We start from the raw sequence: 16,152 nt of genomic DNA on the forward strand, positions 1-16,152 counted from the left end.
TCAGAAAGTTGGGATCCTTAATCCTCCTTCCCTTTTCTTCCACATCTGGTTCATCAGTGCATTATGTTGTCTCTGTTCATCTTTCCCAAAATTCACTTTCTTAAATCCAGGCCACTTCTCCCAGATGTCACAGTCTCCTGCTGTGGTCCCCTGCTTTAGCCTTTGTTCCTCCCTATAATAATCCACTAGTCTCACAGCTACCAGAATGCTCTTTTAGATATGTAAAATATCTTATCACTAGGGCTTAAAAACCTGCAAAGCCTTCCTTTGCTCTTGAAAAGAAACCTAAACTCCTTTCTCAGAACTACGGGTCCCATGGGGTTTTGTTCTGCCTCACCTCCCAGTATCATGTCAGTCCTTCTCCTTCAGCACACTCCTGTCTCATTGCCCTTCTTTCAGATCTCTGAGATGGACAAACTCCTCCCTGTCCTAGGGAAGATTATTCTGGTCCTTCCTCTGTGCCTCTTTCTTTCTTTCTTTCTTTCTTCTTTCTTTTATTGGAACTGGTGTTGTGCCAGAGATGGGCACTAGGAGCAGGAAATGAAGGTCTGGAAAGTGCCCAAGTGTTAGATACCAGCCTGTGCTTGTGCCAAGGCTTTGCCCCCTGCCCCTCCTGTATCCCATCTGCCCTGGAAAAGAAGAAAGGAGAGTCACTGTTGCTTGTGTGGAGCCACCACTGCCAGGGATGAGGGTTGTGCTGAGCACCTTTGCGAGGTTTGTCCATTGAAGTAGCTTCAAACAGCAAGTGGAAATGTAAGTCCCTTTCCTTCTTCCTGTTCTTTCATCACAGATTTCGAATCCTTTGGGATGAAGAGGTGGAAAGGGTGGGTCCTGAGAAAGCCTCTCTGGGCCGAGTGGTCTGGAAATTCCAGAGGACGCGTGTTTTGATGGATATTGTGGCCAACATCCTGTGCATTATCATGGCAGCCATAGGGCCGGTGAGTGAGGGTGGCCCTTCTTCTGCCTTGTCAAACAGGTCCCCAGACTGACAAAGAATGTCATTAGCTACTTTCTCTACGAGCTGGTGGGTTTAGCACATTGTCATTATCTTTGAGCTCCTTGGGGGCAAATTTTCATAAAGCTAATCCTTGTCAAGCACAGCAGCAACCACTGAAATTAATTAAAAAGTTTGCCTCATAAAATCAGTTTGCTGACATTATCTGAGGCTTCCTATACCAACCTCAACCTCCAGCGGCCCTCTCCTCTCTCCATTGTGCTATTTTACAGACGGTTCTCATTCACCAAATCCTCCAACAGACTGAGAGCATTTCTAGGAATGTCTGGGTTGGCATTGGCCTGTGCATAGCCCTTTTTGCTACTGAGTTTACCAAAGTGCTCTTTTGGGCCCTTGCCTGGGCCATAAATTACCGCACAGCAATCCGGTTGAAGGTGGCCGTCTCCACCCTGGTTTTTGAAAACCTGGTGTCCTTCAAGACGCTGGCACACATCTCTGTTGGAGAGGTAAGCTGGTCCAGAGTTTAATTTTAGAAAACTAAATCCTAAATCCTGACTCTGAGTGAGATGTACTTCCTGGATAATGCATATGACTTCCTTCTATTTTTCCAATATCCTGCCCATTATATCCCATCTCCCTGCTAAGTGAAGTGAGGAAGACTCAAAACATGAGAGGAATTCAATGAAGGGAGGGCTCTATTCAAGCTGGAGAATTTGGAAATTTTTCCCTGTTCGAGTTGAGGTAGGGTTTTGGGATGACCTTATCCAATCCCTTTGATTGTTAGTGAGGACACTGAGGCAGTAAGGAACACATCACAGGCATTTAAAGAAAATGAATGAACAATGGATCCAATAATTCTGATTTTATAGTATTTAGGGTGCCAAAGCCATAATAAAGACTACACTTACTGGATTTCAGAACTTATATATTCTTAAGCCCTTGAATCTTAGTAATAAGATTCTTAGCATTTACACAATAAAATTTTCTTAGTCAAGGGAATCCCAGGTGGCATGAGGTAAGGGACTTGCTTCTTTCTTACAGTTGCTCTTTCAGTATGCCTAAAGCATCTTATGATGAACTCAGCTGCATAGAAAAAGAAATTCCAAAATAACAGTAGATTAAGCAAGATGAATTTATTTCACTCTCAAAAGGAGTCTGGACCAGACCAATTCAGGGCTGGTATGGGGACTTCTGTATCTTCCTATCTTTCTTTGTCACTATCCTAGCACATGGCTCTCATAATGGTTCAGGATGGATTTTGGAGGTCCAGTCATCCCAACCATGTTTCAGATAGCTGGTAAGAGGAGGGAGAGAAGAGCAAAGATATATGTCCTCTAAGTTGAATTGCTTCCCTTTAAGAATTAATTCCCAAACTCCCATTTGACATGTGTTACACAGTCACATGGCCACATTCTTTCCACAAAAGAAGCTGAAAAATGTAGTCTTTTAGCTGGGCATGCTACAGCTCTGAATAAAGCAGGAACAAGGAGAGATAGATAAAGGTTAGGCAGGTAGCCATCTCTCCAGTATGCTTTTAGAAGGCAATATTACTCTTCACTGGGACTCTCTGTCCTAAAGATCAGCCTCTCCAAGATCAGATCAGAATGGAACCACAAAACTTATCATGTTGGTCCCCAGGCCGCACCCCTCTCCATTTAAGGCAGTTTTTCTTCTCTACTCAGACCCCTCAACCATTCTGAAAGCCTTCAGTTGAGGAAATGTTTGGGTGACACTTCCAAAGCTGAACCTTTGTGCTTTCTTTCCAGGTGCTCAATATACTATCAAGTGATAGTTATTCCTTGTTTGAAGCTGCCTTCTTTTGTCCCTTGCCAGCCACCATCCCGATCCTAATGGCTGTTTGTGCAGTGTATGCCTTTTTCATTCTGGGGCCCACAGCTCTCATCGGGATATCTGTGTACATCATATTCATCCCCATCCAGGTAATGGCAGGTCTTTGCAACTATAAACTGTTGTATGCTTGTATTGTGCACACATGTTCTCACTCAATTGGATAGAAGGCTTTATTTCCAGGGTGTGGACCTGAAGCCTGTGTCCCCACTTTGTGCCTACAGGTGTGCTTTCTTTTGTTGGCATATTGTATTTTTTTTAAGAACTTGAATTTGAATGTGCTGGGGGAGGGAGGCATGGCTTTCAGTTTGTCATAGTCTCCAGCACTCTCTTTGCATACTAGCAATTCCTGTGTTTATATCACTTTCCTGATCCCCAGTGGTGTCCCCTGGTCCATATCAGCTACCACAACTCAAGGCAAGGATGACTGAGAATCTCAGTCCAGTTTCCCTTAGAACTTTCCCTGGCACTTATACTCCAATCTCTGGATTTTTAGGCCAACTGCAACTCAGCAATTCTCTCTGAACACTTTGTACCTTGATTTCAGATGTTTATGGCTAAGCTCAATTCAGCTTTTCGAAGATCAGCAATTTCAGTGACAGACAAGCGAGTTCAGACAATGAATGAGTTTCTGACTTGCATCAAGCTGATTAAAATGTATGCCTGGGAGAAATCTTTTACCAATACCATTCAAGGTAGGATGCACAGGTCTTGAAGAACCACTTACCCTGTAGAATGTACTCTTCTAAAGGGTTCTTAAGGTTCTGGGGGCCAGGAATTCCAGAAGGGGGGATGTGGGGCCCCTCTAAGCTCCTTTTCAGGCTTTTTAAGGGATTACAAAGATTTTAATAGACCCAGGCATCTGTTCTGGTGAGCCCAAGGACGTAGCAGGTGAATGACATATGGTTTAGCCTTTAAAAAGGCATGTGGATGCTGATACTGACCAGTTACCTTTTACAAAAATAATACACTAAAACATTATGAAGAGAGGAAGAGCTACCTCAAGCTATTTCCTCAACTTAGAAGATGTCTACACACACACACACATATACTCACACTTACATATATAGCTCCTTGCTTGCAGCAACTTCATCATGATTGAATGACCTCCTGACTCGATATTCTTTGCACAGATAAGAGGATACATATATAGCTTTTTTTAAAAAGATGATATTAAAACCATTTCAATCAACTATAAATGCAAATCTAATTGCAGGGACATTTACATAATTGCTGACATAGACTCAGGTGGTTGGCCGGTTAATGATCTGAACCACTGTTACAATTGACTCTCTGGATCTACAATTACACTTTTAGACCAGCATGTAATTGGGCCTGAAGCTGTATATCCGTGTTTTAAGGAGTGGCTTTAGAAAACTTGCTTCTGAGCTTGCCAAAGGAAGTGTCGCAGGTTGGGATGCTGGCAGCCCTATGCGACCTTCCTTGAAGACCCAGACACACTTCCTCACACATTAAACTCACTTTAGTACAATGATTTGATTCCATTTGATTCCATTTGACTTCGTTCAATTTAATTTGACTCAATTTAACCTGAGTCCGTTTAATTCAATAAATATTCACGAACTTCCTACTATGTACAAGGTCATGGGAGATGCACAAAAGGATTAGAAAGAGTCCCTGCTTTTAAGATTATGGGAGTTTGAGCTAACTAAGCTCAATAATAGCTATAAGTTTGTTGGCTCTACCTTTAGACTATATCTGGAATCTGTCTGCTTCTCTTCATTCCACTGTCACTCTAGTGCAAACCAATATTCTCTCCCTTCTGGACTATGGAAAGAAGTTTTAGATGCAACACTTTCTTTTCTCCTTCCCCCTGAAATCCATTATGTTCTCAGAAGCCAGTGTGACCTTTTAAAAATGTCAATCAGATCCTGCCCTTCCCTGCTAAAAATATTTAGTGGCTTCTTATTACACTTAGATTATTCCAATTTAGGACTTTTGATTTAAATCAAATTCCTTTAAATGGCCTATTAGATCCAATGTGATCTGGCCCCTGATGACCTCTATGAGCTCATCACATCTTATCCTAACCCTTGATAACTCGTGTGAGCCCTGTGAACCTCCTGTCTATCTTCATTCATGCCTCATGATCTTTGCAGTTACTGTTTCCTCTGCCTGAAATGCTCTCTTGATGGATGTTCATGTTGACTTTGTCCCTTCTCTCGATGTAACTGATCAAAGATACCTTCTTGACCACAGTCCTAAGCAAGTCCATTCCCTACCAGTTCCTTTAATTCACTTTACCCTGTTCATTTATTTCATATCACCCAACAAATTTGTAATGATAGAATTTGTTTATTTCTTTATTGTCTGTCTCCCTACTGAAAGAGAGCTAAAACCCTGTTTACTCCTATACTTTCCAACACCAAGCACAGCACCTGTCCTACAGTAGACATCAGGTTAAAATTTGTTGAATTAGCATGGATTAACTATAGGTTAAAATCGGGAAAATGCCATAAGGGAAATGGAGAGAAGCTCCAGGGGGTGAAGGGGTGAGCATATCAGGTTGGAGAGATCAGGAAAAGTGTCATGGTGGAAGTGGCATTTTAGAAAGGCCTTGAAGAATAGCAAGGATTCAGACACAAACAGAGCTGGGGAAGACCCCCAGTAGGAGCAAAGTCCTAGAGAAGGATATGCAAGGGTGTGCTTGGGGAAAAGGAGGTGGCTGTGTATTCTAGAGGCAAAGGGCATATGGACACCAGAGTTTTGGATTGCAGTAGAACTGGTTTCCAACTCTGCCTTGACTACTTAAAAGGCAAGTTACTTAACCTGCTATGACTTTCCTGTCCTGCCAGAGAGCATAATAATAGCCTCTTTTTTTCACATGGTGATGAGCGTGATCTATGAGAACACTGTGCAGTGTTCAGAAGAGCACTCAGCAAGAATGGCAATGGTGCCATGTTGCTAGTGTGAAAGGGTTTTTGCAGAAGAGTCTGGAATTAGAGTAAAGAACTTTAAACACCAGGAGAAGGAGGCTTGAATTTAATTTGTGAGCAGTGCAGAGGCATGGACCCCAACTGGACTTATGAAAGGGAGAAATGCTCTTGGGCTTTTGTAGATGTTCCTGGGATACAGGACAGGAGCCCCAATCTGGCAGCCTTCAGGCTGGCACATGTGCTTTTTATTTAAAACTTTCAATTAGTTCCCAACATTTATAGGTGGAAACGTGTCCCACAAAATTCCAGATCCCAGACTTGAGAACAGTTGAAGATCTGGTGACCCTGGATGCTCTGCACTGAGAGGTGGCTGCCCCTTTCACTGAGGCATGTGGTCCCCATTTTGCCACATTCCACACCCTCCTTCTGGTCTTACTCTCTGTCCACTCCCTTCATTTACATTACTTGCCTGGCATCTGTAGGCGTCCAAGTGTATGAATCCTGACACAGATTCAGGACTGCAAGAGACCTCAGAAACCATCCAATATGGCAGCTGACAGACACTAAGCTTCCAGTTTGTTCCCAGAGCTTTCTGTGCTTACTCTAATTTAAACTTCACTACCAGAGTCCTTAACACTCACTTGCAGGAGGATCAGGCAAAGGTAAATACATTTCTTCTCCTTCTTTTTTTTTAAGTTTATTTATTTATTTGAGAGAGAGAGAGAGAGAAGAGAGAAGGAGAAGAGAAAGAGATAGCACTAGTGGGGAGGGGCAAAGAGAGAAGGAGAGAGAGAATCCCAAGCAGGCTCCACGCTGTCAGCAGAGTTTGACATAGGACTCAAGCCCACAAACCTTGAGATCATGTTTTGAGCCCAAATCAAGAGTCGGATGCTTAACTGACTGAGCCACCCAGGTGCCCCAAGGATAGATGCATTTCTTAGTGCCGCAAAATAAGTCCATCATGGACCATTTTCTATTTACAGATATAAGGAAGAGGGAAAGGAAATTACTGGAAAAAGCTGGATTTGTTCAAAGTGGAAACTCAGCCCTGGCCTCCATTGCATCTACCATAGCCATTGTATTGACATTCACCTGCCACATCCTCTTGAGACGCAGGCTCACCGCCCCAGTGGTAAGAACCATTTCTAGAGCTGGCCTCCTTCACATTCCAACACTGGACAGTGCCAGCTGGGAAGCTCCTCCTTGCCTTTGTCCAGCACTGGCATCAGAATACTCAATCACAGAAGGGCCAGAATTCTACCATGACTTTTAAAAACAAGTGCTTGGACTGACAAGGAGCCCAGGAGAGCCTAACAGTGACTCTCATCCAGTCTAAGTGCAGGGGCAGTAGTTAATATTGGAACACAATTTTACATTTGGAAAACAAAACTGAAATCAAATGATCACTGGGCTATTTTATTCATAATTATTCATACATATTACAATAAGGAAACTTTGTGGGAATTTTCTGGGTGGGAGCAGTCATAGGTACTGGGAGACATAGTGTGGTGTTAGGGTCAGAATTCCCCTTGTCTAAATCCCAACTCTGCTACTATGACAGAGGGCAATTCATTCAACCTCTCTTGCTTGGTTTTATTATCTGTAAATGGGGTTATAATAGTCCCTGTGGTTGTGAGGACTGAAGGAGCTCTTTTATGTAAGGCACGTGGAACAGCGCCTGGTACATTGTAAATGCCATGTAAGTGTTTGTTGTTCTTATTAGCCTGATGCTCACCCAGCCCAGGATAATTTGGGCTGAAAGCCTCAGAGGGAGAGTTAGGATAAATGTGAGATACTCAGGTTTTTTATAAGGGGGTCTGTGCATTCAAAGGTAAAGAAACTGGGCTAGATGGGAAACAGCCCCTGGCTGAAATAAACAAACAGCTGAGATATTAAATCCAGTGTCTGAAGGGTAAGTGAATGGATGAAAGTCAATAAAAACAAGACAAAAAAAGAACAAAACCCAGAGAGAATGAAATAAGCAAGTGTGCTCACAGAGCAATAGTTGCACCAAAAATCATGGATCTTGAGGGGAAGGGGGATGTTTGAGAAGGCAAATGCTTTTGCTAGGGCATCTGTTGTGAGGCTGTCAGTCCTGTTACTGCCCTGTTTTTCTTTGTGAGGTGCTTTTATTTTTTCAGGTTCTTTACACAGAGTTTAGTCACACACTCCGGGGCTTGAATTCAGTCATGAACCCAAAGCTAGAGTAAATGGCAATGACATAACAAAGTCTCAACAGAATGCTTCTCAATTATTGTGACTATGTTCTATGATCCCAAACAGAAACAATTCTTTCCTCAGGAATGCACCGAAGAAAATTTAAAACCAAACTGATTGCACATGGTTAATATTTTCAAAAATTATGATTTAGAAGAAATCTAGAGGAGGAACAAGATTCCCCTGAATGCAAGGCTCATACTTCTTCAAATTCAGAATCACTCACCTCCTCTGTCAGGGCCACATCAGTAGGAGGTCAGCCCCCCAGGTGCTGGCTCACATCAGGCAACCTGAGTGTTCTGTCGACCAAGACCTGGGTTTTCTGAGCCAAGATAGTACTCTGGGACTTGGGGGAGCTGAGTTCTCTTTGGGGATGGGTTTGGGACCAGATGTGATGAAGGGAGCATTATTCATTGTCCCCTTACAGAACTAATGAGGATTAGTTGAAGCCCAGGGCTCTGTCCATGGGGCCCATTCAGCAGCAGGCAGGATCACTCTGTATTTGTTGATGGAAGTTGTGTTATTAATTTCTTAAATGGGTGGTTAGGGAGAAGCTGCTAATTACAAGTCAGGCAGATGAGAAGATGAAATCTTGGAGATGAGATCATGCACCCCTGGGGCACCAATGGAGCGAGGAAACTTGTCTTCATTGAGGCTGTATGATGTTAACCACCTACCAGGCAGGACTCAGTGAGAAAGGCCCCAGTGAAGAGGGAAGATGGTTTTTGGGAATACCAGTTGAACAGAGATTTTTACACTTGTCCCAAGTGTGTGGGGAGGCAGGGTGTTGAGGCCAGACCTCGGGGGTGGGAGAGTCAGAGGTCACTCTCCAGTAGCTAGCATGGACCAAGCAGGTCCTTCCAAGAAATTTCTTCCTTCATTCCTGGGGCTAAATATGGTATGGAAAAGGAGGCTCTAGCTCTGAAGGGTCAGAGGACCCTGAAGCAACTGGGGAAAGAGGATAATTTAGGACAATCCATGGGGTTTTGAGTGAAAAGTCTAGGCCAAGTAAGGACGTGGATGGAAAATTCTAGACATTCAGTTAGAGACCTTACTCAGACATTATCACGTTATATTCTCTGGACTTACAGAGGCAAGGGTATAAATCTCCCACCGTTTTGATGAAATTCCAAAGCAAAATAGATTAAGATGTTGCTATCCCTACTTTTCTAGACCATGATTTGGGAGTCATGAAATGAAAAAAATGTTCCAGTCAGAATTCCAATTATGCCACCGTTTCTCATCTCAGCAATTATAATTCCCATGGATAGAATGGTTCAGAGCCAAGGCAACACCTCATCCTAAACCTTCTACCTCTCTTTTGTTCTTTAGGCATTTAGTGTGATTGCCATGTTTAATGTAATGAAGTTTTCAATTGCAATCTTGCCTTTCTCGGTCAAAGCAATGGCCGAAGCCAATGTCTCTCTGAGGAGAATGAAGGTATAACTAATGCTGGGTGAGTAGGGAAGAGAGATCTTGTTTTTTGGGTGGGAAAATTCTCAGATATGGGAAAGCTGTGTCAACCCATTGGAGGGCTGGGTCATTGGTTTGGAGAACATTGGGATAAGGCCCTGCATTCAGAGTTGGATCAATAAATGTGCATCAAGGAGGTACAAGCAAAACTTTATAAGGTGGTCTGCCCTTTTATTAAAAATGAAACAGAGTCTCCATGCATGGAGATGATGTTCCTGATCCCCTACTCTTTTTCCAAGTCATAAATCTTAAGTTGTTCCAGGAGTAGGGTTGAGTTTGCAATGAGCTATTCCCCACCCCTTTACCTACCTGGTTTGCCCTATGATGCATGTGGTGATGGTAATGATGAAGAGGGTAGTGGGACACCACAGTTATGCACTCAGTTGCTTTATTCATTCATTCATCCATTCATTCACTCATTCATTCATCAGAGATGTACTGTGTGCTTCCTATATTTAAGGTATTGTAGGAAATGCAAATAAAAGGAAGAGAGAGTTTTTACTCTCAAGAGCCTCCAGTCTCGTGTAGGACCAGGTATCCCAGTCATTGCTATACACAGTAAGGAAATGTAACATGCAAGAAGGCATAAAGTGGTTTTGAAGTTCAGGCAAGGGAAGGAAAAGGATGAGGGTGTTTCAGAGAAGAGAACAGCATGTTTAGACATGTGTGAATTAATTGAATGATTTTATTCACTCAGGCCAGCATTCTGGAAGTCACCTTAGGCATCAGAGATGCTTGTATCCCTTACTATTCACATTCAACTAATCAAGGGCCCTTTTGAGTCACCTCCTGCTCACTGTGTTTCCTCAATTTTAAGAGGCACTGTTTGTAAGATTGAGTTGTAAAGTGGTATTATCAAGTCATCACTTTCTGAACAAAACCCAAGAATGAACACCATCATATTAGCTGTATATATTATGATATCAGAAAACTTAGACTAGAGAAACAATGCTATTTCTTGACTCCTCAACTTCTTTGTCCCTGCTGCCATCACTGAATTATCACGGTGACTTATGAACCAATTTCCCTTTTCTGTTGTTGTTCTTCTTAAATCCTCATTGCACTCAGCCCCCAGAGAGCTGTTGAAATTTTGGCCTGACCACTGATATTCACCTGCTTGAAACCCTTGAGTCCTTGTTCCCTCCAGGACTGAACCTGAGCCTTCCATCAGCAGGTCCTCAGTTATGTCTCCACCTGATTTCCTATCCCCTTCCTACCTTGAGCTCTATGGTAATCCTGAATTGCTTGTTTCATGTCCTCACCCTAATAAACCATGCTGTTGAATGTTTCCTTGCCTTTGCTAATGCCATACCTTTTGTTATAAGGCTCTCATCTCCTCTTCTTTTCCTCATTTTTTCCTGTCAGCACCTGTACAGACTCAGCTCAGGCACCAATACATAGACTTCAGGATGGGGAGCCAAGTGTCCCTTCTTTGGCAGTTACAGTGTTTTGTTCTTGTCACATTTCACTGAAATTATTGTGTATGTTCCCATCTTCCCCTAGGCTGTAATGTATTTAAGGACAAGAATCATGCCTTATTCATAATTTCATTTCTTATGTTTACCACAGAATTTGGCACAGGGTAGACACTTGGCAAATGTTTTGTTGAACTGATCTGAGTGGTTACTAAGAAGAAGGCATGGCAGAGGCTGAGCATGTGACCTTGGTTTAATAAGCATTAATGCCAGGCAATGAAGCCACCACCCAAAGACTAGAAAAAGCTGATTACCTTGGGCATGAGGAAAAAATGTAGCTGAGATCAGCATTCTCCAATGTGGGTGACCCACATAGACTTTGTGGATAAAGAGGCATCTGTCCTAGATAGCATGAGCTAGTACACTATTTCTGCTGCAGCTTCTCCTAGGGGAATATCTTCCCTAAATATCCTAAGTAGAATTGCCAAGATTATGGTTTTGGGTCATTAGAAGATATATTGGGATGATTCTTGTAAATGCATAATGTCTGCCCAGTTAATTTTGTCTCTTTAATCTTAGAAAATTCTCATAGATAAAAACCCCCCATCTTACATCACCCAACCAGAAGACCCAGATACTGTCTTGCTTTTAGCAAATGCCACCTTGACATGGGATCAAGAAACCAGCAGAAAAAGTGATCCAAAGAAAGTGCAGAACCAGAAAAAGTGTTTTCTTAAGAAACAGAGGCTAGAGACATACAGTGTGAGATCATCAGCCCAGGAAGTTGCTGGCCCAGAGGAGCAAAGTGGTAGCCCCACATCGGTTCTGCACAATATAAGCTTTGTGGTGAGAAAGGTGGGTATGTGTTCTATAGGTATGCCTTCTATCTTTCCTCCTTGTATCACACAACTATACTTTATCAAGACCTAACATGATTTGTTTGAGCTGGAGGTGGTGTGGGGATGTCTCTAGACTGTTTTCTTTCCCCAATTTTAAACTTAAAAAATTTTTTAAATGTTTATTTATATTTGAGAGAGAGAGCGAGCAGGGGAGGGGCAGAGAGAGATGGAGACAGAATCTGAAGCAGGCTTCAGTCTCTGAGCTGTCAGCACATAGCCCAGTGCAGAGCTCAAATTCATAAGCTGTGAGATCATGACCTGAGCCAAAGTTGGATGCGTAACCAACTGAGCCTCCCAGGCACCCCTCCCAATTTTAAAACTATGTACATGGGTAATGGAGACATTCTCTTCAAGCTGACAAAACATGGTAGTTGTAACAGTACTGATATTTAAACTCCAAAGGAGCCAGTTGCAATTTTGAATGGACAATCTATTTCAGGTGGCTAGGCTCAAATTGACTATCTTTTGTAAATCTTTTTGGATTTGTTCTTAATTTCACATTGGAGTACTATGATAGATAATAACTGAAAATTATGAATACTTATTATTTACCAGGTATACAACTAACTCATTTAACCACCCCAATAACCCTAAGAGGTAGGTACTATATCTATTCCCACTTTATGATTGAGAAAACTGACACAAAGGGAGGTTAAATAAATCACCCAAGTTCATACTGCTAGCAAGTGGCAGAAGACAGCTTCACATTCAGGGCACCTGGCCCCAGAGTCTGTGCTCTTAAGCACCATGCTTGTTAAAAGCAAATAAGATCAACAAGCAACCCAGCAAAGGAAGCCAGCCAGAGTCCGTTGGCTGCTCCCCTCAAGAATGGGGAATAGAGTCTTTAGACAAAGCTCTACATTTAGGGAATGTTTGGCTTCTCCTGCATGTGATTCTCTTGCACTGGGAACTCAGCAGCAGTGCTCCTGGGATGGCAGTGTTTGCCGATTTTGCTGCCGAGGGCTCAGCATTAATTCTGTGCCTAGTATTTTAATTTCCCATCTTGTTGACTCACCCTTTCTGGTGTGAGCACTATGGAAGGAGAGGTTCCTACTTATTATGCAACGCTAAGCTCAATAGCTGGTGTAGAGTAGTATTCAGTTGGCTAGGTGTAATTGATCTAGGTTCTCTGTTAAGTCCTACTGGGTGCAGCCCACTTTGCTTTCTCATGCCCTTCCCCCTGCTTATGATGTGCAGCACCTGGATTGTTCCAACCAGGCCTTTGGAATTGCTCCAGAGTGGCTTCAGTGAACTACTCTTGTATTTTAAAGAAGCTGCCTTTTAGCCCCCTAGTGGCATTCCTTCTCATTATGTCAATGATTCTTGCTTGGGCTTGTGCATCAAGGACATGGTCAATGTTTTCTGAAACAAGTTGAAGACAGTGGGAGCAACACAGTGTTGTGTGGATTAAGGTTATGCCTCCAGAACCTGATGTACCTGGGGTCCAGTCCCAGCCACTTGCCAGCTGTGTGACCTTGAGTATATTGCCTAACCTCTTGGAGCCTCTCTTCCTTTATGGGCTCAATGGATATTTTAAAAATAGCACCACTTCACAAGGTCAGTGTGAGGACTGAAAGAGATACTGTACAAAAATGCTAAGCCCATAGTAAGTCTCAACTTATGTTAGCTATTGTTGCCTTTTTCCTCTCACAGCCAAAAATCCAGCTTAAGTGTTGCCCTTAAATATTCTAAATTCAGAGCACCCATGTTTTTTCCAAATTTAGTTCTAGGATTCCATTGGACTATAGCCTCCTTGAGGTCAGGGTGTGTATCTGTCTTGTTCACAGGTTGTGACCTTATACCAAGGCAAGTGCCTGGCATGCATTAGGCACCCAAAGGTGTTTTCTGAATGGACAGATGAATAATCAGAAACCCAGGGGCTGCAAGTCTTATGGGTTTTCTCCTGAAGACAAGGTTGAATCTAGAAGGCTAGAGACCTGGCCCCAGGTGGTGGATAGAATTCAAAAGAGAGTCAAATGCCTAGAATCTGGATCCAGACCCATGATCTCTTTGTCCCAAACTCTTTGTAATGCACCAATTCCTTAAAGACCTTTTAGTGGAATTAAAATGGATCAGCTTTGGGACACTTGGGACACTTGGTTGGCTCAGTCAGCTGAGCATCCAACTTTGGCTCAGGTCATGATCTTGCGGTTTGTGAGTTCAAGCCCCAAGCCCCACATCGGGCTTGCTGCTGTCAGCCTGTCAGCGGAAAGCCCACTTGGGATCCTCTGTCCCCCTCTCTCTGCCCTTTCCTTGCTTGTGCTCTCCCAAAGATAAATATAAATGGATCAGCTTCACTTATCTGCAGCATCAATGATAATGTGGACTGCATAAGGCAGGGATCACATCTGTCTTGATCACTACTTTATCCTCAGTGCCTAGCATGATGCCTGCTGTTCCATAAAGTCTTGTCAAAGAAATTCATGATGACAGGAAGCTATCTCATGTGCTGAAGGTGGCAGACAGGCGATGGGAAAGGAGCTGTACCTGGCTCCATCATGGGCATCTTTGCTCTAAGAGATCACGGAGAGCAGGTCTTAATGAGAATGTTCTTAGTTGTTCCATCTGCAGCACTGCAGTATTTGCTTGAACACAAGAGTGGGCACATGTCCGCCAAAAGTCTCCACATGGATTCTTGCTCTGCCTGCCCTGGTTTCCCTCCAGAGATCTACATGGTTTACTACTTCACCTCCTTCAGGTCTACTAAAATGTCACCTGTAGCAAATACTGTAAGTGACCCATCTGTGTGTCCTGGCCACCTTCCAACTGCCAAATCTGTATCTATGCCAGAGAGCCCTCCCCATCATCCAAAAAGCACCAGGACATTGACAGCCAGGGGAGCAGCTCTCAAACACTGTTGGCTATTTATACTTTACTCCCTCAGCCGTTGGAGTGGGAGGGATAGAACCACTCTAAGTTTCCCAGAATTTGTTAGCAGGATTGAACTTCATTTGCCTCCCATGGGAGCTAACATAATTGTACACCCTTGATGGGTCACCTTCCCCCTCCCATGACACCTCGCAAACGAACTACCTTAATTCAAATCTTTGATTCAGGGTCTGTTTCTGGGAGAACTCAAGCTAAGACATTTACCTTTCTAGTAACGTTCCCCCCATCCTCATCTCCTCCCTACCTCCTCCCTACTTTATGAGTTTCCATGGCAGGTACCTGACATACTCCATATTTTACTTACTTATTTGGTTGACTACTGGTCCCCTCAACTAAAACATAAGCTTCATGAGGGCAGACCGAAATGGTTGTCTGTCATATTCATTACTCTGTTGTGCTGTTGCTACTGTCCAGAACAGCACCTGGCACTTACAATGATTTGTGGCAGAATTAGTAAATCTGCAGCTGTAGAATAATCCATGAACCCAAAGTGTTGGAATAGAATAACTGCTTAGCAATTTCAGGTTATGCTTCAGTGTGGTGGAAGGATACTTTAAATTATTTTTTAATGTTTATTCTTGAGAGACAGAGACAGAGACACAGAGAGTAGGCTGGGGGAGGAGCAGAGAGAGAAAGGGAGACACAGAATCCAAAGTAGGCTCCAGGCTCTAAGCTGTCAGCACAGAGCCTGACGCAGGGCTCGAACTCACAAACCACAAGATCATGACCTTAGCTGAAGATGGATGCTCAACCTACTGAGCCACCCAAGTGGAGGATACTTTAAAAATTACTTTTGAAAAGCACTCAACTCTCTGTACTTCAAAGGCTACCAATGTCCCTCCGGGTTGTGCAGCCTTTAAGTTCTATTAGATTTGCTTTCCTGGAGTGTAAGCATGGGACAATACTCCTGTAAAGTCCTGTGTGTCCCAGACCAGCACAAGGCTGTTTTGCATCAGTGCTTGTATGTGATTTCTAGAAGTCCTCTGGGCACTCTGCTGTGCTGTGCCAAGGAGAACACTTAAGACGTAGGTTCCTGTATTGTCCAGGCTGTATATTGGGTTTGGGGTGTGAGACTGTAACTGCCACCTTTTAGAGCCAACAGTGACCCTTTGGCCAGCAGAGTTTGGGGGCAACACTTTCATACCAAGACCCTCTAAAAACTGGGGAAATGACTGTGTCTTTTTTTTTCTGTTTCTCTGATAGGGGAAGATCTTGGGAATATGTGGGAATGTTGGAAGTGGAAAGAGCTCCCTCATTGCAGCTCTCCTAGGACAGGTAAACTGTGAAGACAGAACATTGACATGACACTGAAATGTCAGGTTCTCTACCTGCCGTGTTTGGGATCCTCTGAGAACAGTGGACCCAGTGGCTGGGCTCAGCTGCACTGGACACTGTGAAGACAGTTGATAGTGATTTTCAGGGGGTTAATGTTCTCATTGGCTCCATGCCTCTTGTCCATGTATGGCTGAACTTTTCATACATTCTTGGGTTTGTCTCCTAAGGACCTGTGTTAAACACTGACTGTTTCCTTGCCTAGAACACCACCTTTGTCAAAGGAA

At 43.3% G+C, this 16,152-nt stretch overlaps 1 protein-coding gene across 2 annotated transcripts in view; it reads left to right on the plus strand.

Moving 5' to 3' along the window:
* Positions 1-799: 799 nt before the first annotated feature.
* Positions 800-16,152, plus strand: part of LOC125917046 (ATP-binding cassette sub-family C member 12) — a 62,284-nt gene continuing 46,931 nt past the window's right edge. For both annotated transcript variants that reach the window (XM_049623302.1, XM_049623303.1), the window contains exons 1-8: positions 800-938; positions 1,228-1,461; positions 2,722-2,895; positions 3,351-3,498; positions 6,684-6,832; positions 9,250-9,357; positions 11,385-11,660; positions 15,797-15,868. In XM_049623302.1, coding sequence (XP_049479259.1) covers positions 888-938; positions 1,228-1,461; positions 2,722-2,895; positions 3,351-3,498; positions 6,684-6,832; positions 9,250-9,357; positions 11,385-11,660; positions 15,797-15,868 — 1,212 coding nt within the window. In that variant the 5' untranslated portion in view covers positions 800-887. The remainder of the gene's footprint in view (positions 939-1,227; positions 1,462-2,721; positions 2,896-3,350; positions 3,499-6,683; positions 6,833-9,249; positions 9,358-11,384; positions 11,661-15,796; positions 15,869-16,152) is intronic.

Source organism: Panthera uncia, unplaced genomic scaffold, assembly GCF_023721935.1.
Source record: "Panthera uncia isolate 11264 unplaced genomic scaffold, Puncia_PCG_1.0 HiC_scaffold_1426, whole genome shotgun sequence".
Taxonomy (NCBI): Eukaryota; Metazoa; Chordata; class Mammalia; order Carnivora; family Felidae; genus Panthera; species Panthera uncia.